At 42.2% G+C, this 26,313-nt stretch overlaps 1 protein-coding gene and 1 long non-coding RNA gene across 3 annotated transcripts in view; one reads left to right on the forward strand and one right to left on the reverse strand.

Annotated features, from left to right (window-relative positions):
- LOC117196481 (uncharacterized) overlaps positions 1-26,313 on the forward strand; it is a 349,791-nt gene that overhangs the window by 184,184 nt on the left and 139,294 nt on the right. The window lies entirely within an intron of this gene.
- Positions 1-26,313, reverse strand: part of UST (uronyl 2-sulfotransferase) — a 300,409-nt gene that overhangs the window by 178,073 nt on the left and 96,023 nt on the right. For both annotated transcript variants that reach the window (XM_049695384.1, XM_004263732.3), the window contains exon 2: positions 9,642-9,685. In XM_049695384.1, the coding sequence (XP_049551341.1) occupies positions 9,642-9,685 (44 nt within the window). The remainder of the gene's footprint in view (positions 1-9,641; positions 9,686-26,313) is intronic.

Below are 26,313 nucleotides of genomic sequence, written 5' to 3' on the forward strand. Positions count from 1 at the left end.
TAATTTTCTGTACTTTCCAAATCAAAAAAAAAATAGGAGCATGTATAATTTTTAAAACAAAAAAAAACTGATCAGATGGTCAAGGAAGAAATAAAACAAATAAAAAGAATTAGGTAACTATATTGGGAACTGCTAAGACGATTAAGTTACTACAACTTTGAAAATCCCGAGGCCAACTGTTACCCTGCCAAAGAATGGCAGCATGGGTTTTCTTAATTTACTAAGGCAAATTCTTGATTAAATATGCTTTCCAACAACAATATGCAGTTTTGAAATTTCATGCTTCATTTAAAGCCCTTCCTTTTTGTAAAAGGCAGCCCAAATCCAACTACTAAGTCCATGATTGTAACCGGTGCTGGTTTGGATAAGGTTTGGAGAACATCTATCTTATCAATGATAACTGGCCCTTGGGGAGTGTGGTGGCACAAATGCTAACAGAACAATTACATAAACCACATATTTTTAAACCTGTGGTTTTACAAAAAAAAAATTTTAATTAAAAAAAAAGAAGTGGAAGATGTGTTTAATAGCACTAAACATATGTGGAAGAAGAAATGGATTCATTATGTTCTTGGGAAAAAGAGAACACATTACATGCTCATAAGATTGATAAATTTATAAGTACTGTCTCTGAACTTGGACACAGATCTCCATGGAAAGTTGAAATCTCAAGAGGCCGCTAGCTGGGCCCAAGACTTCCATGTTAATGGTTGAGAACTGTGATGAGTGCAAAGAAGAGTGAAGCAAGAATACAGGTGACTTCGGGATAAGATTACGTAAGGCTGATTTTTCTTTAACCTTCTAAGCTATTGATTACCCATCTTAAACCAAATACCAAAGCGTGAAGTTCTTTATAGCACACGCTGAGCTCAGACACTCTTAAGAGTTATTCAAAAATAAAATACTCAAGTCATTAATTTTCCTATCATTTGCAATGATCAACAAAATGAGGGTGGAAGGGATGCCTTCAAGGTCATGCTCATCAGAGTGAAACTGATTCCTGACTCTCTGCCTCATTCTGTCCTGCTAGTTCTTTCTCTAAACCTAATATACTTACCATGAATCATTAAACACAAACCTATTACCCAGTACAATTGATTTGTCCATAAAATGAAAAATCAGCTGCACTTCTGTAGTTTTTCAAAGGGACTTTGGGTAAGGTCAGGTGTGGACACAGAGAACAATATCGCTTTAAGAAAAGCTAAGTGGCAAGGGGATGGTGGAAGGCCTTGCTTGGTGTGCTAAACTAGCCCAGGGAATAAAAGAAGGGATAACCACAGGACCTGAAAGTTTCCGTAAGTTAAGAGATGGTATCTGGGATGCCAAATGACATGTAATTAATTGCTTTTAAAAATCCAAAGAAAATAAGATTGGGGGTTGGGAGTGAGGCTTACTCTACATTACAGCAAAGTGAGCTACCAGAATTTGTAAAAGGCCATATAAAGGCCTTTTATAGTATATAGTACTAAGGACCCAGTGCTGGGAGCTCACCTGTGTCTGGCATCATGCTAAGTGCTTTCCATTTATCACATTTAAGCCGCACAGCTCTAAGAGGTGGATATAGCTATCCTCTTTTAGAAATAGAAAACTGAAGTTCAAAGAGGTGAAGTTTTTATTGTGGGGTAACTAGGCACATGGCCAGAATTTGAACTGAGGTCCGACTGCAAAATCCATGCTCCTTGACCTCCTGGCCACTAAGAGTAAATACGAAAGTCAACATGAAGAATCTGGCAAGTTAAAAGAGTAACGTGTTTGAAATCTAAGGGGCAGGCATATTGGATATATCAGGCATATATGTATTATTTGTCTCCCTAATATTTTGTGTTTGGAATATTTCATAATTTAAGAATGACTCTAAAGAAACTTCATTGTTTCTGCCTTAGATAAAAATAAGAAGATACAAACTTCTGGGAGAATGCCGATTTTTTTCCCAGAAGAAAACCAGATAACGGGGGTCTTTAACCACATCCGATGCTATTTACAGCAGGACAAAAAGGGGGGCCCTTTTCTCAGCAGCAGTGGCTCCAGCAATTGTGGGAATGGAAGCAGGCAGACAAGGCAAGCCCAGCACACAGCCCAATTCTGTGCCAGAGATTTACTTGCTTCTTGCAGGTCCTCACAGACAAGAGGAAAGCAAGGTGGATGGCCATGCCTATACCCTGAAAAATAGCTTTGGAGGTTTCGGGGGAAGAAAAACAAGCAATTACTGTTCCTCTTGAATCTCAGCTCTACTCTTCCAAGTAAAAAGTGATTCTGACCGAGGGAGACTGTAGGTGCACATAAATCTCAGTAACCTGCCTCAGGGAAAGGGGGAATTTTGGATGCAGAAACCTCTCCAAGTTGGCAGATGTTTGGCCAGGACACCTGAAAGTAATTGTACTCCCAGTATCCTCCGGAAGTCACTTACCTACTATGATTACCAGATATGTGGGGTTTCCTTTGTAGGCTCCAGACGGGGAATGAAAAACATGGTTTCTTCAGTAGAAAACATTAAAATAGCTTCTTTCAGCAGATGTATCTCCAAGTTGAAAGGAGTTATTGAAAGGGAAAAACAAACCTAAGCAAATATGCAGTCTTTCTTAGGGACTCAGTGGTAGTGGTGTTAAAGGGCAGCTGAGACATCCCCGATAGAAATAGGGACATATTTTTTGAAGTGCAACGGACTTCTGTACTATTTTAGCTTCTTGCTCTCATAGCTCCCTGGTCCTGTGAAAATAGGAAGTTTCCTTTAGGTAACTTCCTAAATGCATTGCCGCTGAGATCCTTTCCAGAAAAAAGTATGATGCAATATAAAATGATTTTTGAATATTAAAAAACACAATTTGAACAGCAGAAACAAATGTCAAATAGAAGAATTTGGGGAGAATACTGGGGATAATAAAATAGCTAAGGCATGGGAATTACAAAGAAAAAAATTAACAAAGTGAAGAAGGAATGTTGGGGGAAGATGTGAGTAGTACTGAATGTTGAAAAAAATATGAAAATGCACTTAAATTATCCCAGTGAGAGACATGTAAGGATCGTTTCAATGTTTATTAAGTCAAACCAAATAATGCCTAACAGGGCATAATGCAATGCTATCCTGGTAACTGAAGATATTAAACTCAATGTAGAATTACTTTCTAGGGCTGCCATAACAGAGAATCACAAATTGGGTAGCTTAAGGCAACAGATATTTATTCTCTCACTGTTCAGGAGGCCGTAAGTCTGAAATCAAGGTGTCAGTAGGATGAATTCCTTCTTGGGGACTCACAGGAAGAATGTGTTCCCTGCCTCTCTCCTAGATGCTGGTGTTTGCCAGCAATCATTGGTGCTCCTTGGCTGTGACAGCGTAACTCCAATCTGCCTCCAACGTCACATGGCATTCTCCCTGTATGTCTCTGTCTCTGTGTCCAAATTTCCCTCTTCTTATAAGGACATCAGTCACATGGATTTAGGGCCCAATGTGACCTCATCTTCATTACCTCTGCAAAGAGCCTATCTCCAAAGAAGGCTGCATTCACAGATTCTGGTGGTTTGGACTGCACCAGGTCTTTTGAGGGACCCAATTCAATTCATAACACCATTCAGAACTGCATTTGTCACTCCTTTCCTACTAGTCAAATTTTTCTACTATACAATTATGCCAACATGGTCTCCATCTCCTAGGCTGTCATTTTGTTCACTCTTTCCTGTTAAAGCCAAGCTCCTCAAAGCAGTTCATATCTCCATTTTCCACCCAGCACCCCTCAAATCCCGGAAACGAGGCCTGTCCCTCCTCACCCCATCCATACCAGACTCTTTGACGTGGTTCGTTCACCTTACTCCATTTTCTGGACTCTCACTTGGAAGGAAGGTCAGGCAGAGACTCCTGGGTTCACCCTTATCATAGCGACTAGCCACCTACTTAATGTATTAGAGTGGGCCTGTTTGCTAGCCGGTCCTTCCCACTAGACTCTAAACTCCTTGAGGGCAGCGACTGTGCCTTCTGCAGCCTTATAGCCTCAGCGCCTAGTACAGAGCCCAACACAAATTTGGGGCATAGTAAACACCTCAGTGAATGAATGGTTGTCTATATACGGTCATCTAGACTAAAGAATACATCCACCGCAGAATCATGTGCTCCCACAGTCTTTGCCTCTTTGAAACCTTAAAACGCAACTAGATTATAAAGTATTAGACAGCAGGGGATTATTTTCAAGTTTTATCATGTCCTCCTGATCCCTAGCACAAAGTAGTCACTCATTAATTAATTGATACTAAAGGGAAATTAGCTTCTTGGGGGTGGAGAAGAAGGACTAACCTTTAATGAACAATTGTTCATTGCCAGACACTGCTAGGTGCATATAAATGTCACCTCAATTAATATTACCACTTATTCATTTGGAGGTTTCCCAGCATAATAAATTGTAAACCCCCTTCTAATGAACCCCTTTAAAAACAGAATTTCGAATACTAAATTACCTAGCACATCACTTTATATACAAAAATAACATATAAGTATTATATGTCAAAATACATTTGCATACAAATGTAGACATGAGTAATATATCTTAACCCTCAGTATACCATCAGGATTCCCTGGACTCAATTTTAGTGTTTTAGGTTTTTCTGGGGTTTTTTTGAGCAGTTCTAACCATTTGTATGGATTAATATTTCTTGACTTTATTCTTTCTTGGAGATCTTCCAAAGAGAATGTACTTTTTTAAAATAAAGAGAATAAAACTCATCCTACCTTGTAATTACCATATAATAGGTCCATATAATTATAATTATATAATAATAATAATATGTAGTATGTAATATAATATAATTACCATGTAATAGGATCTACTAGCCTCTTTTAAAAATTTAAGATCCATTATGGAATCTTAATGATTTTATTTTTCCTGTATCTTGAAATGCTTTGCTAGTTCATCATCTTAAAATAATTACCTACCAGCTATGCATTAATTACTCCCAACTATGCTTAAAAAAGACTAAAGTAACAGAAAAATGGAAGGATGATGGAATAGCTTAGAACTACACTGCTGTTCAGTGATGACTGAAATGTTTTATTCTGTGTTTTTCAATACAGTAGCACTAGTCACACATGGCTACAAAGAATTTGATATGTGGCTAGGGCAACTGAAAAAGTGAATTTTTATTTTTTGAATTTTAATGAATTTAAATAGCTACATGAGCCTGATGGCTACTGTACTGAACAGTGCAGGTTTAGAACGATTCATTAGGGAAATAAATTGTCACTATTTCATCACTCTTCATATTTTATTGTGCTGCCTAAAGTGTTACATCATCTTTACAAAAGATATAGCAGAAGACTGGAGATACCATCTTTGTAGTTAACTTTCTTTTTTTTTTAATTTTATTTTTAATTTATTTATTTTTTGGCCATACCGTGCGGGTTGGGGGATCTTAGTTCCCCGACCAGGGATTGAACCCGGGACCCCTGCAGTGGAAGCGTGGAGTCTTAACCACTGGCCGCTAGGGAATTCCCTGCTTTTAACTTTCATTGACCAGAGTGGAGATTAAGAACGTTTCATTCCTGCCTATAATAACAAAGAGAAGAAAATCGACGGAAGGAGAGGTTTCCCAGGCGTTAGAAGAATCAGAGACAAATGCTTAGAGTCAGAGAGCAACACTCAAGACCCTGATGATGATGATGAAATGAAATTAATCATGAAAGTGAAACCTCAGACCATGAGTCTTCCAATGATGACATTCTAGATTAAATCTCTCAAACTCAAGAGTCTATGAGGGAACAATATTTTTTTCTAAGGACAAAAAGAAAACATGGTATTCCCATGCAGTTAGTCATCCAGGGGAAGGACTTCATCAAACATTGTTTTGCAACAAGAACCTGGACCATGCCATTTTGCTAAATGAACGTGGGACAGTCTTCTTTCACCTTTGATGATGTTTGTACACCAAAATTTACTCTGTATACAGTATGTAAATGAACAAATGCCGAAGGTGGGTATGTATAGAAAGGTGATTAGAAAGAAAAAGATGAAAAAAAATCTCTGGATTGGTATTTTTAAAAAGTTAAAAAGGTCCATTGGACCCAACAGTAAACGGTGATGACTTTTTTTCTGGTATTATACTGAGACTTTGTGTACTGTACTAGTTAAAGTACTAGAGAACTTATATAAAAGGGTAAAACTCCAGAAATAAGGTAAAAAATTGTTGTCTTTACATTAAATTAGTAATCTTGGAATGGTTAAAAGCGTGAACCTTGGAGCTACATACACAGCCTTGGGCTGGGATCCCAAGTCCAATTCTTAGTAGCTGGCAAGTTACCCAGCCTCTCTAAGATCCGGTTCCCTCATCTGTAAAATAATGGTTAAATAATTACTTCCTCTTCTATAGAGTTTTATAGAGACTAAACTTCCATGCGAAGTGCTTAGCAGAGTGCTTGCCACATAGGACACGGTAGACATCAGCGATGGATAGTGATTTTATTTTCCTTGAGTTGCTTAGACCAGCTGTCCTTATCTATCGGATCTGGGAACCCAACATATGTGAAATAGTAACTGTATTCTATCTGCTACCTCCAGATTTATCATTGCCGACGCCAGCAGCTCACATCAGGGACCCACATCCTAGGCGAAGTGAAGCCAGGAAGGAGAAGACATCACCTCCAGAGGTCAGGCTGCTCTGCGTGGGGTGGACGGAACCACAGGTGATGCTGCAGAGGCCAGAGCACCTCAGGCTTTTCAGCCCAACTTTAATCTTCTCTTACACAGTATTTCCCCACCACCACCACCGCACACACCCTGATTTTTAGATTGAGCAAGTATTACTTTAATAAACTCAAATTTACACAGAAAATAAGGAAATGAGTAAAAGCCTCCTGAAGTCTCACCATCTGGAGTAAACATCATTATCCTTCCAGGCTTCTCTCTGTACACACACACACATATGCACACAAGTCTTTAAGACATAAGATCACACTATACTGCTGCTTCATGCCTGTTTTTGTACCCAAGAATATCTTTCTCATTCATTCAACAGCGATCTCCACGTCAATCTCAGTAGGGTTCTAACCTTAAACCGCTAAATTTTGTGTACACACAAAGTGGTCGTAAAAAGTGGTCGACAAAAGAAAATATTAACATCCGCCTTTAAATAATGACTTAGATCAAAAACTGGGATGAGCTGTGAGGTTTAAGTAGATTTGAAAAAACAAGTAAAAGTCAGAGGCATTTGGTTCTTTTTCATGAAAATACTGGAGAGAATGAAGACCTGGGCTCTGGACGTGCTGTGTGGCACACACCCCATTCTCTAAATGGCTATTACTTGTGGAATGTGAAACTTGTGGAACTGAATCTTCTAATAAAATGAGAACTTGCCTGTAAACCTCAGTCCGTACATTTTCAGGGTTTAAAACCTTATTTCATCTAGATCACAGCTCTTTCGATCTTGGCATCAAAAAGTTATTTCTGAGCGCTAAACAAATAGGAAAACTGTGGACCTGGACTCAGTCTTGCTTCTCACTGCCAGGCTGGGGGTTCACTCCGGAGGCCACACACGTGTGAGTCCTTATCCCCTGGGTGCCACCGTGTCCCTGAACACACCAGTGGTCTGTAGATTGACATAACCGAGGCTTCACCTCGGGGGACACTTAAGGGACCTTCACCTGGAACCCTGACCTCATCACTTCTGGGGTTTGCTTACACCCTGCCAGAAGTAATGAGCATGGATGAAAGATGTTAACATACCAATATTATTTTTACCTATTTTTATATTCTTCTTATTATTTTGGCTACTGCTTAGAAAGTTGAGTGTTTTTGCCCCTCCACCCCTAGATAATCAGCATCGCTTGGGAGCTTGTTAAAAATGCAAATAGTATTGCTATTATCTGTGTTGTAAGAGAGCTTGGTATCAGCATCTCTTGGGAGCTTGTTAAAAATGCAAATTCTCAAGTCCCACCCTGGACCTACTGCATCAGACACTCAGGGGTCTGGGCCCAGCAATCCATGTTTTAACAAGCCTCCAGGAAACCCTGGTACAAGCTAAAGTTTGAGAATACTGGCCTAGTGGAAAGAACCTGGGATGGGAGCCAGGAGACCCGATTCAGATTCCAGCTCTGGATTCCACGGTTCAGTTCAGTGAGAATTAATGAATAGTCATGATGTGCCTCTCTGTGTGTCGAGGCTAATGCAAGGATGTGAGGATACTGAGATGAGCCAGATGAAGTCCTTATCCTCAGATGGTGTCTAACCCTCTATATTCCTTTGTCTCTCCTGGGTAGGGGCTACCTTATGGTTATTCTTGTTTTGTTTCATATTTGTGTTCCTAGTGCCTGCAGCATCGCAGGCACTCAATACATATGCAGTGGGCCAAGTGGTAACCATTCACCACTGTGATAAATACCACTGTACCATTCATCAATAATCTTAATGCTATTCCAGTCTAGTTAACACTATCCACCGTTTATTTAATGCTTATCACATGCCGGGTGCTGAGTGCTTTTCATATATCAGCTCATTCAATCTTTTTACATGTCCTTACTGTGGGTCATATTTTTAACCCCACCTTGTACATCAAAAAATTGAGGCTTGAAATATTAAGTAATTTGTCTAATGTCATATACTGATAGTGGTAGAGCCCGAGATGAACCCAGAAATAACCTTATTCCAAAGCTCATGGTCTTAAATGTGGTGGAGTTCTTCTTCAAATCCCACAAATGCAGAAGCCAACTTTAGGGTAAATTTCCAACCTCTAAGGTTACTGGTTGATTATCTTTTCACTATGTACTTACAACCGCACTTTGCAGGCATCACCTTAAGTGGTCAAAGAGTGTCTGTATTTTTCCTCATTTTTCAGTAGATTGACATTTGGTTTTCATTGCACTCAAGAAAGTAGAGAGCGGCAGGGGGAACTCCACTAATACTTCACTGGACTGTTCTGACCCTTAAAAGTCAGACCAAAATTGCTGCTAAGAGGGCTTCCCTGGTGGCGCAGTGGTTAGGAGTCCGCCTGCCGATGCAGGGGACACGGGTTCGTGCCCCGGTCCGGGAGGATCCCGCATGCCGCGGAGCGGCTGGGCCCGTGAGCCATGGCCGCTGAGCCTGCGCGTCCGGAGCCTGTGCTCCGCAGCGGGAGAGGCCACGGCGGTGACAGGCCCGCGTACCGCAAAAAAAAAATTGCTGCTAAGAACAAAAGTGATCGTACAGGCCAGGCCACGGCAGACTTGCAAGGGCACTGGCAGAGAAGGCCGGTTCCAGAGGGCTGAGCCTTTGTGGAGTATCCCCAGTAAGGCAGGCCATGGAGAAAGGGGCAGAGGTTAGGCTAGCCCAAAGCGTGAAGACATGAGGAGGCTGGGGTGTGGACATCACATCACAGTCCAACATGGAGAGTAAAGGCAAAGGAGGCAGCAAACAGGAGACGCAACCGAAACTCTGAAGTCAGCTTGAGGTTCCCGTGCCTGGGATAGCTTCAGCTCCTGATGAAATGACGCCTCTTGCTCCCTCACCATTTAGGCTATCTTTGTGCGCTTCCTTTTTCCACCCACTGTTAGTCAAAGATTAACTTGACATCTGCTACCTACTATTTTCTTGTGAACAATTCAGGGCCCGGAGGGATCTGGGTGGGGTTACTGAAGGCGGTAGGTACTGAGAAAAGGAAAAGGGGATTTATACCACAAGCAAAGGTCTTACCTTACTAGGAGGGGGTCCATGGTCATCTAAGTAAGTGGAATTTCCTAGGAAAAAAGAAGAAAACGTTGATGAATTAACAGTCTTAAACCCCAAATGAATTTAGTGCAAAGTCATTGAAAATAAGTACTCTAGATATATTTCTATTCAGACAAAAGTCCCAAAGGAAAATGGGTAATTAATCTCCAGTTTGGTGGGACTTTGCTGATACTACCAGGCTTGGTTAACAGTTTCAGCAGTTACAAACAGTCTACCCATGTGGGTACGTATGCACACGGACATACACATGCAGAAACATGCACCATCATTCTCCACCCAGTATCTGTTGAGTTTACTTTAGACCAGTGGTTCTCAAACTTCAGCGTGCATCAGAATTACCTGCAGAGCTTGCTAAAACACAGACTGCCCGGCCCTGAGGTTCTGATTCAGTAGCTCTGAGAATTTGCATTTCAAGCTCCCAAATGATGCTGATGCTATGCGTCCTGAAACCGCACTTTGAGAACCACTGCATTGTTTCTCCACTTTGTCGTGATTGTCAATTTCCCTTCATCTTTTCAGTCTAGCTTGCTTCCGAAGCTTGATTTGTCTTCCCTAATAGCCACTTAGTGGCATGGGTGTTTTTTCAGAGCACGTGGTTATTGTTTCCTGATGAATAAAGACTCAGGGGGATTCTGACCGGAACTAAAGCTTATTGAATTCCTTCTCTGCTAAGTGTTTTACAGGTACTTATTCACTTAATTCACATATCAGAGGTCAGTTAGAATTACCCCTATTTACAAAGAAGAGAATAGAGGCCTGGAGAAATCCAGTAGTTTGCTGGCAGCCACACAGCTGTTAAGCTGCAGAGAGGAGGGAAGACTGGTTTTTCCAGAAGGTGCTCGGGCATCTGCTCATCTGAAAAGCCCACCTGGAGTGTTGCCATCTCCAGCTTTTGTGCAGCCTGGGCGCCAGCAACATTACCAGCGGGCCACACGTTTGAGTTTGATCGTGTAGGGGAGCCAATGATGTGGTGAGTTTAGGGGAAAGTGAAGATGACCAGACTTTCTAACAGAGCAAAATGTGGGAAATATTGAAAGCAAAAGGAGGCTTATAGAAGACAGTAGATTAGGGAATAAGGTCAATGAAAGGTGCTTTTTCAGGAGAGAGCAAAGTAACTTAAGAAATAGGAATAAAAAAGGGAAGCAGAGTTTAAGCCAGGGACAGTTCAAGTGGGGAAACTTATCCAAACGTAATAAATAAGTGTATTTTGGCTTATAGATTTTTTTTCCATACTGAGGCCTCATCCAACCCCTTTTTCTTCATAGTCTTCTGATTTATCACCCACATGATGTGCGCAATGACTGTACTCTGGCTGTCTGTGTAAGGCAGAGGGAAAATGAGGTCCAATTTTCATGTACAAGACACTCACACACAAACAACTGGAATGCTCGTGACTGGGTTATTTTCAGTAACCTATGAAATGTGAACATGAAGAACAATTTGTAGTTCTTAATTATTGTGCTGCACTCCACTGGGAACACACATGAATAGGAAGTCGATCTATATCTGACTTGGTAAAGAGGACGTGCGGTGAAGAATTCAGAAAAATGGTTGCCTAAGTCTAGAGAAATCCTCAGAACGAATTCCACCATAATGCAGTCAGGATAGCTGCAGAGGGTCCTGTCTGCTCATCGTGTGAATGTGTCTTCCCTAGGAGGGATGTGAGAAATCCCAACACACTCCAGCATGTTCTCCAGGTACTCATCCCAGGAATCAAAGGGAGCTCAAACAACTAAATGTTTCTAAAAGAGTAAAAGTTTCCATAAACCAAAGTTCCCAGGAACTCCTTAAAAGGAACGATCTCAATGCCTGACTGCTACCTCAAACTCCAGACATGGGTATCCCCTGACTCCTTAGCACCTCAGCCTGGATGCTTGGATGTCTGCAGGCATCTCACACCTCACTGTCCAGACAGAACTCTTTATCTGCTCCCATTCCATCCCCCACATCGCTGTCTCTCCTGTCTTCTTCATCAGGTTACACAACACATCCCTTCCCCGACAGGCTCCAAAGCCCAGAGTCATCCTCGATCCATTCCTTTCCCTCACCCCATCCGTACCAACTCATTTGCAAGTCCTGTTGGCTCAGCCTTCAAGATATTCCTCTAATCAGACCACTTCTCACCAACCCCTCTGGGCCACCTGCGAGAGCCCTCTCTTCGCTGATCGCCAATTTTCTCCCTTACCACACAGCAGCCAGAGGGATCTTTTAACCTTATTAATCTGGCCATGTTGGCCCTCTGCTTAAAATCTATTTCTCTAAGAACAAAATAATCAATTCCTTACCATGGTCTCTAACCCTGCATGACTCAGGCCCCGCCCCCTGCCACACCTGACACCAGCACAACAGCCCTCCCTCTGCTCCAGAACAGCCAACCTGTAGTCAGCTAGGAACCTTTTTTTTCTTTTTGCGGTACGCGGGCCTCTCACTGTTGTGGCCTCTCCCGTTGCGGAGCACAGGCTCCGGACGCGCAGGCCCAGCGGCCATGGCTCACGGGCCCAGCCACTCCACAGCATGTGGGATCTTCCCGGACCGGGGCACGAACCCGTGTCCCCTGCATCGGCAGGCGGACTCTCAACCACTGCACCACCAGGGAAGCCCTAGGGACCTTTTGAATGGGCTCTTTCCTCTACCAGAAAAAGCTCTTTCCCAACCCCTTCACTCAGGCTCAGGTCAAATGTCCCTGCTTTCTCAGCTCTTCCTTCCTTCCCTCTCTCCCTTCCTCCCTCCATCCCTCCCTCCCTCATCCTAAAACATCACTTCTTTCTGCACAAAGAAAGGACCAGGGCTGACCAGCGTTGGCACTTGTGCCATAGACCCCATTGTTACTGCCACCAGCAGATCCCTGAGCTCCCATCCACAGCTGTGTTCCTGCGGTTTATTAGAACACAGAGGCTATAAGGGCCTCGCACTTGTAGCAGAGGCACGAAAAGGGAAAAGAAAAGCTACACAAATAAAAAGTATTTCTTTAGCTGGAGACAGCAAGTTTTTATTCTCCTAGGGTATAACCGTGTTATTTTTTGGTGTTTAGGTAGAGCTTTTCATCCTAGGATCTTACACTTTCCGAGTGCAAAATAAACAAGATTGTCAGGATTTTCAAACCTGAAGTTGGTAACTTGTGGGCTGTGGAGATCAAAGGATGAGCGAGCCGAGCGCTCTTATCAAAAGGAGCTCCCAGGCATCAAAGAGGCTTCTTGCTGCACCATCTTAGGGAGGATTCCACGGAAGGTGTCAAGTGGTGGGGAAGGGAGATCAGGCCCTTGGAGCCTTTGAGCTTAGAGCTCACAATGCAAATTCGAAAAGAAAAGGTGGAGGAGGGCTGACGAGGGTCTGGGGCCAGGACAGAGGACAAATGCTTACCTGCCACCACTCTCCACTGCCCTGCGAATGTCCACTTTTGATACCTCCGTCTCCGATCCCTGTCATTTTTGGAGGCCTGGAGGGGTGTATCATTTCATTTCTTTCCAGAAACTAACCTACACCTTTAGAGCTCTGATTTCAGCCTCCTCTTCGTGTCTCAAGTCCTTCCTTTGGGGATCAAGGATTACAGTATCTTGTCAAGTTAGAAAAAAAAAAGAAAGGCATATACCCCACATGGGTCCACTCCTACCATCAGTCAAACTTTCAGAAGGGCCTGTCTCCAAACCTCTTACAGAATGTCAAGCTTGTGGAATCTGCTTAGGTGGGTGCAGGAGGCAGGGTGGTTACTGATTTGAAGCAACACTCCAGCCCTCTGAGCTCTATGCACTGGTCTATATCCTGATGGTGGTAGTGCTTACATGGCTCGATCGGTGGGTTAAAACTGATCGAGTTATACACCAAAACCACCACCAACAAAAGACTCGTGGTTTAATGGTTTTAAAAACACCCTCCCTAGAAGCCAAGTGATCTCAGACTAAATTATAACACATTCTAAATCTCGCCCTGCCCACCTAGCTCTTCCTGGTGGAGACCTCCCAGCGAGGCTGTTAATATAACATGAAAGATCATATGTGAATGTGCAAAGATGTTAGGTCCAAGCACATGGGAGTTACTGTTTGTGCGCTTACTAGAGCAATGATATGAAAAACCAGATATAGTGTACCTAGATGAACAGGTTAAGTCTCACTTTCACAGCAGAGCATATCCCCAAGAAGCATCATTTCACTCTGAATACACTGCTTTACCTCCTCAAAGTTTCCCGTATACGTATCTGGAGAAGTGAAATAAGCTCATAGGTCACTGTAAGGAGGACATGAGGGTAATCTCAGTCTATGAAAAATGCCTAGAACAATACCTGTACATACTAAGCACCTGGCAAGTTGCGGCAGTACGAGCTGTACTGAGTAGCGGCAGCAGTGCAAGGCCACCCCTTCACTGCCTCTCCATCCTCCCAACTCGATAGTCTTCCACCCCCGCTGCACATTCCACTGCCTACAATAATTTTTAAGGAATGTGGATGCCAGGCGCCAGCCTTAGCTATTCCGATTCAATCATCTGGGGACAAGTCATTTGACAATCGGGATTTTCTCGAGTCCTTCAGGTAATTCTAATGTCTGGCCAAGGCTGAGAATCACTGAGCTAAAAAAACAGATTAAAGTTCTTAATTCAGGCTGAATTTCATTTTCCAGAAATAAAAAGTAACAGATCTTATTCAGGCGGATCTTAATCAGAGGTCACCTCCATCATTTCTGGTGAGAGATTATACAACATGAGTTTCCCGTCAAAGGAGGATCGACCTGGTAGTTCCAGTGAGCACCTGCTCCAGGGGGCCGGGCCGGCTCTAGCCACAGAGATTACACTTTAAACCACATGGGTTGCCCAGACCCTTCTGGGACTCCACAGATCTTTTGAAGAATAATTTTCTGAGCTTACACGTTCAGAACATATTTGTTCCTGCACAAATACGTTCCTGTTCACATATATTGTTCTGCTGACCCTCCTGTTTCATGGTAGAAAAGGGGATAAATACATAATTCTCCCTCTGCCCAGAGCCTCTCCAGACCCCACTTGACTTAACAAATAGGGGGTGTTCCATCGGTCTGAGAGACACCCATGTTTGTTCCCTTGAGGGAACCACAAAGATCTACAAGGAAAAAGCCTCTAGAAAACCTGAAGCACAGACACTGGCTGGTCCAAGCCCACTGGGGCTACCTGTCTTTCCAGGCTGGGGGCCTGGAGTGAAGCGGAGGTGAGGGGACCTGGCCAACACAGAGGAGCCCACTGCCACTCCCATGTGAAATCCAACAGAAACCAACACAGCCAGATAAAGAAGAAACTGCCAGAAGCACTGACGTGAAAGCACTGATACTGAAGGACTACTGAAGAGAGTTACCAATGTGCCCTGTACTTTAGGTAGCAATAGTCACTCTAATGTAAGAGGAAGAGTCGAAAGGAGCCCCAGGGGAATCATTTAATGGGTTCAGGAAGACACTGCTAATAGAAGTGACCATCGCTGGTAACAGGGACAGAAGCCCAGGGGTGGCCGAGGGATTACTGTAGGAGCCAGAACAAAGAGACCTGGATTCAAATGTCAGTTCTACCCCTTACTGGTTGAGTGACCTTGGAAATATCACTGAATTTCCCTGAGGGTTAATCTCCCCATTTGCAACTGAGGACATTAATAACAGCACCTAAGTAACAGGGTTGTTATGAAAATGAAACAAGACATGTACAAAGCACTTAGCATAGTGCCTGCCTGGTACATATTAAGCCCTCAGTGAGTGGTAGCTACTTCCTCATCTTATATTACCCAATTGTATCCTTCATATTCAAGTTTGTAATATTATTTATTATTGAGGAAATCAAAGAGAATCCTCAGGCCAGGGGAATAGTTTATCGTATCAAGAATGAATATTACTATAAAATAACTATTTGATATTTTCTATTACTTTCCAATATTGGCTTGATATGTCCTCCAAAACATACAAAAATTCTTTCCCAATTGTCTGAAGTACCTTTAGCGATGCGCAAATGAACTTAGGGACCCTTCAGGGGGTGTAATTTATTCTTGACTCTAAGTCGTGCATTAGCAGATCTATTTTTGTCTGAATTGGTCCCTGAAGAATAAAGCTGTTTTAATTCGAATTCCTCTTATAGAAACCATAACATGCATTAGTGTCAATGTCAAAAAAAGCCGCCTCTACACTGTCAATTTTGATCAAACACCAGCAATTCTCTTCGGAGTCTTTCTTCCAGGGGCCCTTTTAAAATCATAATCATAAGCAATTGAAATCCTTTCTTTTTTTATTCAGAAGCGGGCATTTCACACAGGATTTTGGTTACCTACAGCACAGTCATGTGGCTGCATCTCCCCCCTAGAGTCTGGGTCTCTGATGAGACACTGTTAATGAAGGAGGATAGAAGGCAGCACTGCAGTCCCAGCTCGGTCCTTGCCAAAAAATTATGCTAATGCCACACTTTCCATCATGAACCGCAGGTTACGTTTCCCTAAGAGGCAGCTGTCAGCGCACAGCAGCCATGGTTAACAATGAGGAGTTTGTGCACTGCGTCAACATCTCTAATAGCTCCACTTCTTACAATTAACGTAGCCCCAAGGACGCTGTAATGGAAGAGAACTGCTTGCACAAATTTATTTAAGCCTCAATAAAATTATATTCCACTAAATTCAAACAAATGGTTTTGTTAACTCTCAATACTTAAATATATTTACAAAAATACCTTTAAAAAAATATTGAATGTTCCACCCAACCAGTTAACAAAGGCGAAAAAAGCCTGAAAAAATTTTCTTGAGCCTAAATGATAAAAATGAGCATTCCAGACTATGACAAAAAAATCCAAATTGTTATCAATTATGATTTAGAAAGTGTCTTCCATTTCTAATTAATTTTAAAAGCAAATGAATGCTTTTCTCTGTGTATTTCAGGCTCAAACCACTGCCTTGATTTTTAATACCTCGCTTTTTTTCCCATTAAATCTGAGTATGCATTGTAGGATGTCGAGGGTATACTTGTAGAAGGAAATTACTTTTGAAATCAAATGATCAGTGCAATATTGCTGTAATAACAACCTGAATATAAATATGAATTATTGCCAAATTAGCTCAGGAATTCATCACAATTGTATTATATGATATATGCAGGTAGGAATAAAGTATCAAAGCGAGATGGAATCACTTAGGTTTCTGTTTCACTCCATTAGATTTTCCTCTCAAAGTAATTACTACAGTCAACTGATCCCACCTTTGCGACTCTAATACACCCATTAACAGAGCAGCCCCAGCCCAAGGCTGAAAATCCCAAGGCTCTAACCTGAACCCGATAATCTTCTTCTTCTATTAGGACCTAGCCACCATGAGGATGGACACTTTCCAACAGATGCTTACTGCGTGAAGCACCCTTAAATGTAGTGTAAAATGTAGTGGAAGATGGGCAGGACGAAGATGACTAAGAATCTACGCTGGGAGAAACAAAATAAGGCCAAAAAATTCCATACCTTCCTTATCATCCTCGATGGCTCACATCAATGCCGATCTAAGCTCTGTGCTAAGCACTCGACAGACCTCATCCCATTGCGTTCCTACGACAACCTCTGAGACAGGACTTCTATTATCCCCATTTTACAGCAGAGGACGCTGAGGCTGGGGGAGGTGAAGTGACCCATACCACCTCATACAGCTCATCAGCAGGCGCTCCTGGATCTGAGTCCAGCTGCCTGACTCTGAAGCCCTTTTGCTCACCACACACTCCCTGCCTCGCTCCGAGATTCCAGTCTGGGAGCCACAGGTGCTTTGAGATGCTGAGCCTGTTAGCTCTCAGGGCTCCTCAGGCTGATCAGTCTGGGGCTACTCAGGGATGAAGCAGAGAGGGGTCTGAGCTCTCTGAGCAACACCCAGGCAGGATACTCACTAGTTCACCCATCAAATACTTCTCAAGTGCTTCCTCCGTGCCGGGCACTGTACATGGGGATATAGGCATGAGTCAAAAGATATGATCCCTGTCTGTCTTAGTCAGTTCGGGCTGCTATAACAAATTATAGACTGGGTGGCTTAAACAATAAACACTTATCTCTGACAGTTCTGGAGGCCAGAAGTCCAAGATCTGGGTCCATCGTGGTCCAGTTTTCCTCCTAACTTGCACACGGCTGTGGTCTTGCTGTGTCCTCACATGGTGGAGGAAGACAGTTCTGGTCTCTTCCTCTTCTAATTAGGACACTAATGCCATCATGGGGGCCCCATCTTCGTGACCTCACCTAAACCTGATACCATATGAAGTCCCCACCTCCAAATGCCATCAAATTAGGGGTAGGGCTTCTATATGTAGCTTTTAGGAGTGTATAAACAGTCCATAGCACTAGCCCTCTGAAGTCTGCAATAAAAATGGATGACAGACATTAAACAAATGATTATAAAATAAGTATTCAGTTGTGTTTGTGATGAGTCTTCTAAGAAGTAAAGTACAGGGTGGTATGAGAAGGAACAACAGAGGCTCCTTAACTCAAGGAAGAGAAAGAGTAGGTCAAAGAGGATGGTGAATCTAAATTAAGGATGTCCTGTGACCTTGAAATCAAGACCCAAAGATAAAGTCTCATTTAAGAAGCAAAGGGAAGTTTGCGCAAAGATTCCAAGGGCTTTGGGGCGCATCGGAAATGAGCTTACGTGTGTCTGGAGCTCTAATATTCTCATGCATCTTCTCAGCAGCCCACACCCCCATCAACCCTGGGAGGTCAGCAGGACAGAGTGAGTGAGGGTCCCTTTCCACAGGGAAGATCTGAGCCCAAGGTCACACATCTGGAGGTGTCAGAGCTGGACGTGAACTTGGGTTCAAGCTCATAGGAACCCCAGTCCACGCTTCCTTAGGGCTCTATGCAAGGTGGGACAGTGGGCAGATGGGAGAGTTTCCTACGGCTGCCGTGTGTGCAAAAACGACACCACTGTGAGTCTGGAGGAAGGCTGAACCCAGAATCCAGATGGAAGAACTCTGTGAGGTCTAAGTAGGAAAACACCATGGGAAAGTCATTAGCGGGCCTTGGTGATGTCCTATGAATGAGATAATTCTGCTGAGTTATGGATCACTACTTTCTGAAAGACTGTGTCAAAGCATACATATTTTTTAATGGATAAAAAAAAAGTATGTTTCTAGTTCTGTCTGCTGCTTGATGGGTTTCTGGGCCATGGCCTGAGGCCACTGGTAAATGAGCATCTGTGTCCTCTATATTCTAAACGAAACAGTCATATGTTTGACAGAGAATTACTTGTCACTTGCCAATTCTTTTCATGCTGTAGGGAAATTAGTATGAAAGAGCATTCTATGGGGTGTTTCAAATAAACTGCACTAAAATGATATGCATACAAACAAGAGATTTGAAGAGTTGCTCATAAATGCTGTTCGGATGAAATGGATTTCATGGCGAAGTCAGTCTTACACAGATGTTGTAATGCAGACAGAGCTATCCCATCTGGGATTATACTTTCATATGAACGTTCAAGTAACGCAAGGAAGAGATCATAGTTTCTTGTTTATTAGGTCTTCAAATGTAAAAGAGGATTTTTAATAGAGCAGCAGAAATTATTGATGTCATTCAGAACAGTAATCCTCCCAAAATTAACTAGCAATCGAACATATGAGCCTGGCGGTGACTATTTAAAAAGAGTAGGCTTCAATAAATTCAACATTGCTCCCTTTTCTATCATCTCTCTAGTTCTATTTTGTATCAGATTTAATAGGATTTAGGTGAGATTTTGTGGTTCATGGAACTATAATATTGGAAGATAAAAGAGGGTTCTTATACCACCATATGTTACTCTGTAGGCACAGATAAACACCCCTGCCCCCAAGTAGAAAAGGACAAACAAATAAGTAAGTGCCTAAAAATCGGATATTCTTTGCCAAAGAAGAGCTGAAGTACAGAATGCAGGAGAAAGGATGTGGGCTTTGCAGCAAATCAGTCCAAGGTGGCAATCCACTTATTGAATGTGACCTTGGGCTAGGTCTTGAAGTTCCTGGGTTTTAGTTTCCCCACAGGAAAAGTAGGAAGAATAAAACTTACCTGATAGGACTGGGGGGATTAGAATTACATTTATAAACTGCCTGGCATGCATACAATAAAGTGTAGCTCTGATGATTATATTTAAAATAGAGCTAATTTAAAGACACAGTGCGTTAAATAAAACCTCTTCCAAGTAATCACATACATAAACATCAGTCCCAGCACTGAAATATGCATCTCTCATTATGCACTAGAATGGCCTGTCACTGTCTTCCTCCACAATTTCCAGGATTTATGATGGGAGGTTATACCTGGGCATGAATGAAATGTAATTTTTTAAAACCTGGCAGAATTTGGCTATTCGTATGGTTGCATTATTCGGAAAGATAAAGTATGCTGGAGGTCATAAATACTCTCTAGCACATAGTAGATTGGTTTCTTTTCTAGCAAAGTCTTAATCCTGCCTTTCAACAAAATGAGCTGGGGAGGTGTGCTTTCTTATATCCAGCAAGAGGAGTCTTTCTTAAAAGCCTGGCTGCCTTGAATTCATCATAGATCTGGAAATATTAATGGTCTTTCAAAGTTACAGTGAGTCACTCACTTTTCTGAACCACTGAAGGACTGAGTCTGTGGGTGGAGACAGATATAGAACTTGGGAGCAAAGACCAGCATGAGCTCTGCTGGAAGAAAATTGGAGTCCTTTCCAGCAAAACAAACAGCTAGTTTCCTGGTTTTCATGCTCATGAATTCCAAATATATGCAAGCCTACTTAATATCAATTTGCTTATTGGAAAATACTTCTTAATACAGTTTTCCCCAAGAGCACAAAGCACCAATCAAATGAATGCACGTCCACCCAAAGTAACTTAATTGTATGGTGCAAAGGGAGCCTCTGCTCAGCAAGACAGAACTTTCAGTCTGAAGAGTCGTCTGAAGTGGAATGGGGCCTCGGAGCAGCATCCTTCCAGAGGCATTGCTGAAGCCATGCTGACCAGACCCTGCCTGGCGTCAAGGACAGGATGCCTTCGCTGGATGGAAGGAGGTGCAAGGCGACCTCTCGACCTTCCTTCCAATTCTCAGATTCCCTGAAGACCCTTTATGGCAATGAGCAAATGAAACTGCTCATCTTTCAAAAATCACTTTCTTTATCATGTAGATTTCAATCATCCGTGTAAGTGTGAATAATATCAAGAACAGAGATATCAATGATATCAAGAAGACATTTTAGGGCTTCCCTGGTGGCGCAGTGGTTGAGAATCCACCTGCCAGTGCAGGGGACACGGGTCCGAGCCCGGGTCCGGGAAGATCCCACGTGCTGCGGAGCAACTGGACCCGTGGGCCACAGCTACTGAGCCTGTGCTCTAGAGCCCACGAGCCATAACTACTGAGCCCGTGTGCCACAACTACTGGATCCCGCGCATCTGGTGCCCGTGCTCTACAACAAGAGAAGCCACCGAAACAACAAAGAGTAGCGCCCCCTCCTCGTCGCAACTAGAGAAAGCCCATGCACAGCAACGAAGACCCAACGCAGCCAAAAATAATAAATTTTTTAAAAAAGACATTTTAACATGGGCACGACTCTTTCTAGCACAGAATTTGACATACGAAATGGCTTTTTCAAATTTATATATATATATTTGAAACTTCAATATATATACTGAACTTCAATCCTGCAAAAGAAAGGTAGGAATGGAAGGGAAAGCTGGTGAACGAAAACTGTGTTTTTCTTTTAGGAACAACTTTATGCCAAGCAAATGACATAAGTGTCACAGATTTTTCTCTGTTGCGAATGCCAGGCAGACATGTCCTGATATATGCCCACTGAAGTGGTAGGAACTGGGGCTGCATGAGGATGAGACAGTCTAATTTCAAGACAAAGGACTGAAGTTAGAGTTGAGTATGGGAGAACTGAAAAGTTCTTGTTAAGGATTTTGTAGCTAAGGTTTTACGAAAGAAGGCATAGGCCAGGCAACAATAAGAACGAGACTCCGGTTTGTCTAGAGGCCTTGAACACTTCAGACTCAAGCAAAGCCATTACAAAGGTGAAATTTAAAAATCATGCTCTTTGAGAGCTGTGAAAAGATAAATCATAGGAGGGTATGTGAATGCTTTTCTACGTAACTGAGAACAATTGAAGAAATCACTCGGCAATGGAGAAATATATATTTCATGACAGTGCAAAGAGGCACGGGAACAAAAATAATTTGTAAGGATTATAAAAATAATAATGTACAGTTATAAATAATAGGAGAAATTGAATATGCTAATGAAATTGTGATGATGAAAATTAGAAATAGAGAATTAGATGATACTAGCTAATAGAAATATAAAGCGCTGGAAAATGGATTTTTAGGTAGGGATGTCTTGATCCTTTCCTGAGGTACAGAAAAGTAGGGAAAGGAATGAATATTTATTATGTGCCAATCACAGATTGTACATTAGGCAAATCATTACATATAGCTCTGCCATTCAATCTGCAGGTAGATATTGTTTTCTCATCTTGTAGATAAGGAAACAAACCCTCAGAGAGGTCAAAAAACTTTCCTGAGAAGGAGCAACTAAACAAGGGCAGGGCCAGGACGGAGCAGGACCAGTCCACTTCCAGAACCCTCGGCAGATTTTTCTTGCCACTCAGACCCACCACGCACTACTGGCTCTTCTGCCTGCATACCACCCGTAATTTAATAAAATCAGGGATTTTACAAAGTCTTTCAAATCCATGAAAGAAGTAAGGTTGGGGGCCCATCATAGGTTTTTAAAAATGTTATTTTTTTTTATTACTACATAAAATAACTAATGTTGTCATGGGACATAGTAGGAAAGAACTTTAAAACTCATCTACACCACACATATATTCTAAAGTTCAGTAAATGATGTCGCACAAAGCTGTACATATATGTAAAAGATATTTGTCTTGGGAAGATATTTGTCTCAGTTGAAAAGACTCATTCTATTTTTAAATAAATTCCACGCACATTCCCTAAAACATTTAAGTTTACAAAACCTTTAAGTCAAGTTTACAATGGATAGTTTTTGTTGTTTTCTCATGTAAAGTGTTTGTTTTGTTTTTTTAATGCCCAAGAGCACACATTTAATACTTGGAAAATCCAGGATTTCTTTTTGCCACTAAATCTCATTTGTATCACAAAGACATTCATTAACTGACTGAAAGCATGAGAATTACATGGTCAGATTTTCAACTTAGATAAATCTATGGGGGTAAATACGGGAATGGATCATGTTAGCCATAGGAAGATCGGATGAGAGGCAGATAAAATTCTAGGTGAGAGATGACACGGGCCTCGCCAAAGGCGGTCTTCACCTAAAGTATTTTATCACCACTTTTTATTCATCTAAATTTTAGCCATTCGAGCCCCACCTAACTTCTTTCATTAATTCTATTTTTTTAAACTCAGCTACACTCATTTGTGTCTTATCTGAATTTCCACTATTGGGGCGGGGGCAGGGGAAATATTTTTCTACCTTTAACGTCTATCCTCTCCACCCAAGTGTTGCCCATTTACACTGTGCTCTACACCATCCACATATTAACCTCATTAATGAGGAGACAGAACCTTTCTACCCCCACCCTCGCTCCTTGTCCCCCCCTGATATTTCTATTCTAATGCAACATCTGTCTAAAACTTTATTATACTGACTGCTCCCCAAGCATGGTGATATTCAAACCAAGATATTTCAGGAATAACCTTTTCCTGAAATGAAACACCAGGACAAAACCAGTCTCATTACTAACATGTTAGACAGCATAGCACAGTGGGGAGAGTGTAAGTAACTATGAAGAAAAGCACATTTAGACAAATTGTAACTCTCAGTTCTGCCAGAGGAGAAGAGAAAGCGTGGGCGAGAGCTTTTGGAGGAAATAGGACAGTCTTGAAATAGACTGGGTGAGTTCCTCCCCAGCCATACGTTCAACATCACATCAGCCCTCCATGGCCTTGCAATGCCCAAGTCCATCCCCTAATTTTGAGATCCCACAAAGCAGACTCAGTAGTACAGAGGCCAGTGGTGGGCTCCAGGCCACATGGTGGCAGAGGGGCTGTACTTGGAATGCTCACTTAAGTGTGTCCAAGTCCTATTTCTATAATCCAGTCAAAGTGGTCCTATCCTGAAGACCAGGATCTTATACTGGAGACCACAGGTTTGCTTTTATCTAAACATTTTGTTTGTTTGTTTTTTGATCAATTACCTGCCAGGGGTTATCAGACTTAATCATGTATGGTACCTGTTAGGGAATAAAGAAAGGAGTTTGTTACATGATGAAAAAGTTGCACATTTTGGTCCTTATGTATCTAGCAGAGTAGAAATTGTTTCAACGTCACACCAAGGTTTTGGGTATGCAGGGGACACGGCAAGGGTGGCCCTGGGAGTAGGAAGTGTTAGCAGCACCCAGCAGGTTCCCACTGGAGGACAAATGCCTTTGAGAAGACGGGCATCCTCATTCACTGAACAGATGTTTACTAAAATCCTAGGGCGGGCACTGTCCCAGGTGATGTGCTTCTGACCCTCACCAACCATCCGCTGTAGAGGGATAGAGACAGGGTCCAGGCAACCACAACCAGGTGTGACAAGTGGAAGGATGGAGAAATGCAGAGAAGTAACCAAGTCAGGCTTGGAGGGCTCAGCAAAGGCTTTCTGGGAAAGTACTATCTGTAATCCAACGAGAAAGGTAAATAAAAATTAAGATATCAAGAGTGGTTGGTGAGAGAGAAGCACATTCTTGGCAAAGTGAACAGAGTTCTCTGGGCAATTCCCATCTTACATGCACTGGAGACAATTTCTTATGCTTCCAAAGTTCTGAATATTATGATATGAACATTTCTTCATACAAATGGATGAAGAAAAAATGGGTTTAGTTTATATAGGGACACACAGTAATATCTATTTCAGTAGAATCCCTGGGTTGAAAATCAATAAATTTGAGGATAGGAGCCTCAGTGTAACATAAACAAAAAGACTCTTTTCCTGTGCTCTAACAGTTCAAACATACATTCAGTTCCAGGACATGCACCCCAGGCCTTGGCAGCAGAAGGGTAAACAAGAGATTAGCATTTAACTAAGCACAACATGTGTTTTTAATAGATTCGGTATAATTTGTTTATTTACATGGACTGTCACTTTTTCCCAAAGGAAAGATCAGTAGACTTTGTCTACGTCTGTTTCTAAACATTTTAAACACAATGGTCCTGCCTCTGTTTTGCTTTAGGTCCTTTCTTAATTACAACACTGGCATTTATCACAGATTCATAACATGAGTACAGTTAAAACCGTCCTTTCTGGAGAGAGATGAAAGAATCTAGTTGCTGGTGGGCTTGATTCTTTTTGCTGCTACCTAAAGCAGCACCAGCCACCATCCCAGGATTCCTCACATCTTGTAGGAACAAGAGTAAAAAGTCATCATTCGAAACTTTTCCCAGCCCCACGCAGCGTGTGCCTCACTCTCGAGACCTTGTCAGGGCCAGCTCCAGGGTCAACACCACGGGCAACGCTTGTGAATATCAACCCCTCGGTCTCTTCACTTGCTGGGCCCTAAGTGACCAGCCAGCGAGCTGGAGGGCTCCTCCTGGCTTCGCTCATGCCCTTCCTCGTACTTCCACATTCCATGTCCACATGACGTTTTCAAAGATTTAAGAAAATCTGCACATGACCAGCTGTTCTGATAATTCTATTCCCAGATGTCTCCTTACCTTAAGAAAGCCTAGTCACAATATTCTTCTACCTTCTACTGACTACACTGATGGTTTGGATCAACATATATTGACCATGGGAATTCCCCGGCGGTCCAGTGGTTAGGAATCAGTGCTTTCACTGCTGTGGCCTGGGTTCGATCCCTAGTGAGGGAACTAAGATCCCACAAGCTGCTCAGCTCGGCCCAAAAAAACTACCTATCTACCTACCTATCTATCTATCTAGATATATACACCATGAAAGACCTCCACATAACCTTACTGGGTGGAAAAGTTTACCAATGGCCTTCTTAGGATGAATAAATTCTCATACAAGTGTATGAGTATTACATAGCTATATATGCATAGATATTTGCCTGAAAGGGTGTTTAAATGTTAATGTTCATTTTTTAGTAAATAAAGCAATATCTGTGAGTGACTGGATTTTAGGGGATTTTTACCTATCTACTTTATAAATTTCTGTGATGTCTGAATTGTTTTTATAATGGGAAGGTTTTATTTTATTGTCAATAAAAACCATAAATAAATATGTACATGTAAAAACTATAAAGTTTTACATAGATATATTTATAAAAACCATAAATTTGTATATATGTATGCCGATATTTATATATTTATTTATATGTATAATCACACATATTTATTTATAGTTTTTTTTTTAAAGTAAAGTAAGCCCGGGTAATCTGAAGGGGCAGCTGGCTAGACTGTCCCCAGGCTACATTCCAGCGACAAATGGTGTTAACTGTCCACGACAGTAACTGCTTCTGCAGATGTGCGCGAGGAGTCAGGCCAGCTCCAGCGGGGTCCACATGGCAGGTTGAGCCTTCCTCTGCTCTCACTGCGGTCTCCCCCATCAAGTCCTCCGTACAAGGGCAGGAGGCCCTGAGCTGTCTGCTTTACAAGGATAAGTTCCGGAATGGTACAATGCCATTTCAAGGCCGTTTTGATATGGTAGGCTTCAAAGGAAGAAGGCTCTGCTTCCCCTCCAGCCCAGGAACACCCCA

This window comes from Orcinus orca, chromosome 12 (assembly GCF_937001465.1).
Source record: "Orcinus orca chromosome 12, mOrcOrc1.1, whole genome shotgun sequence".
In the NCBI taxonomy this organism is placed as follows: domain Eukaryota; kingdom Metazoa; phylum Chordata; class Mammalia; order Artiodactyla; family Delphinidae; genus Orcinus; species Orcinus orca.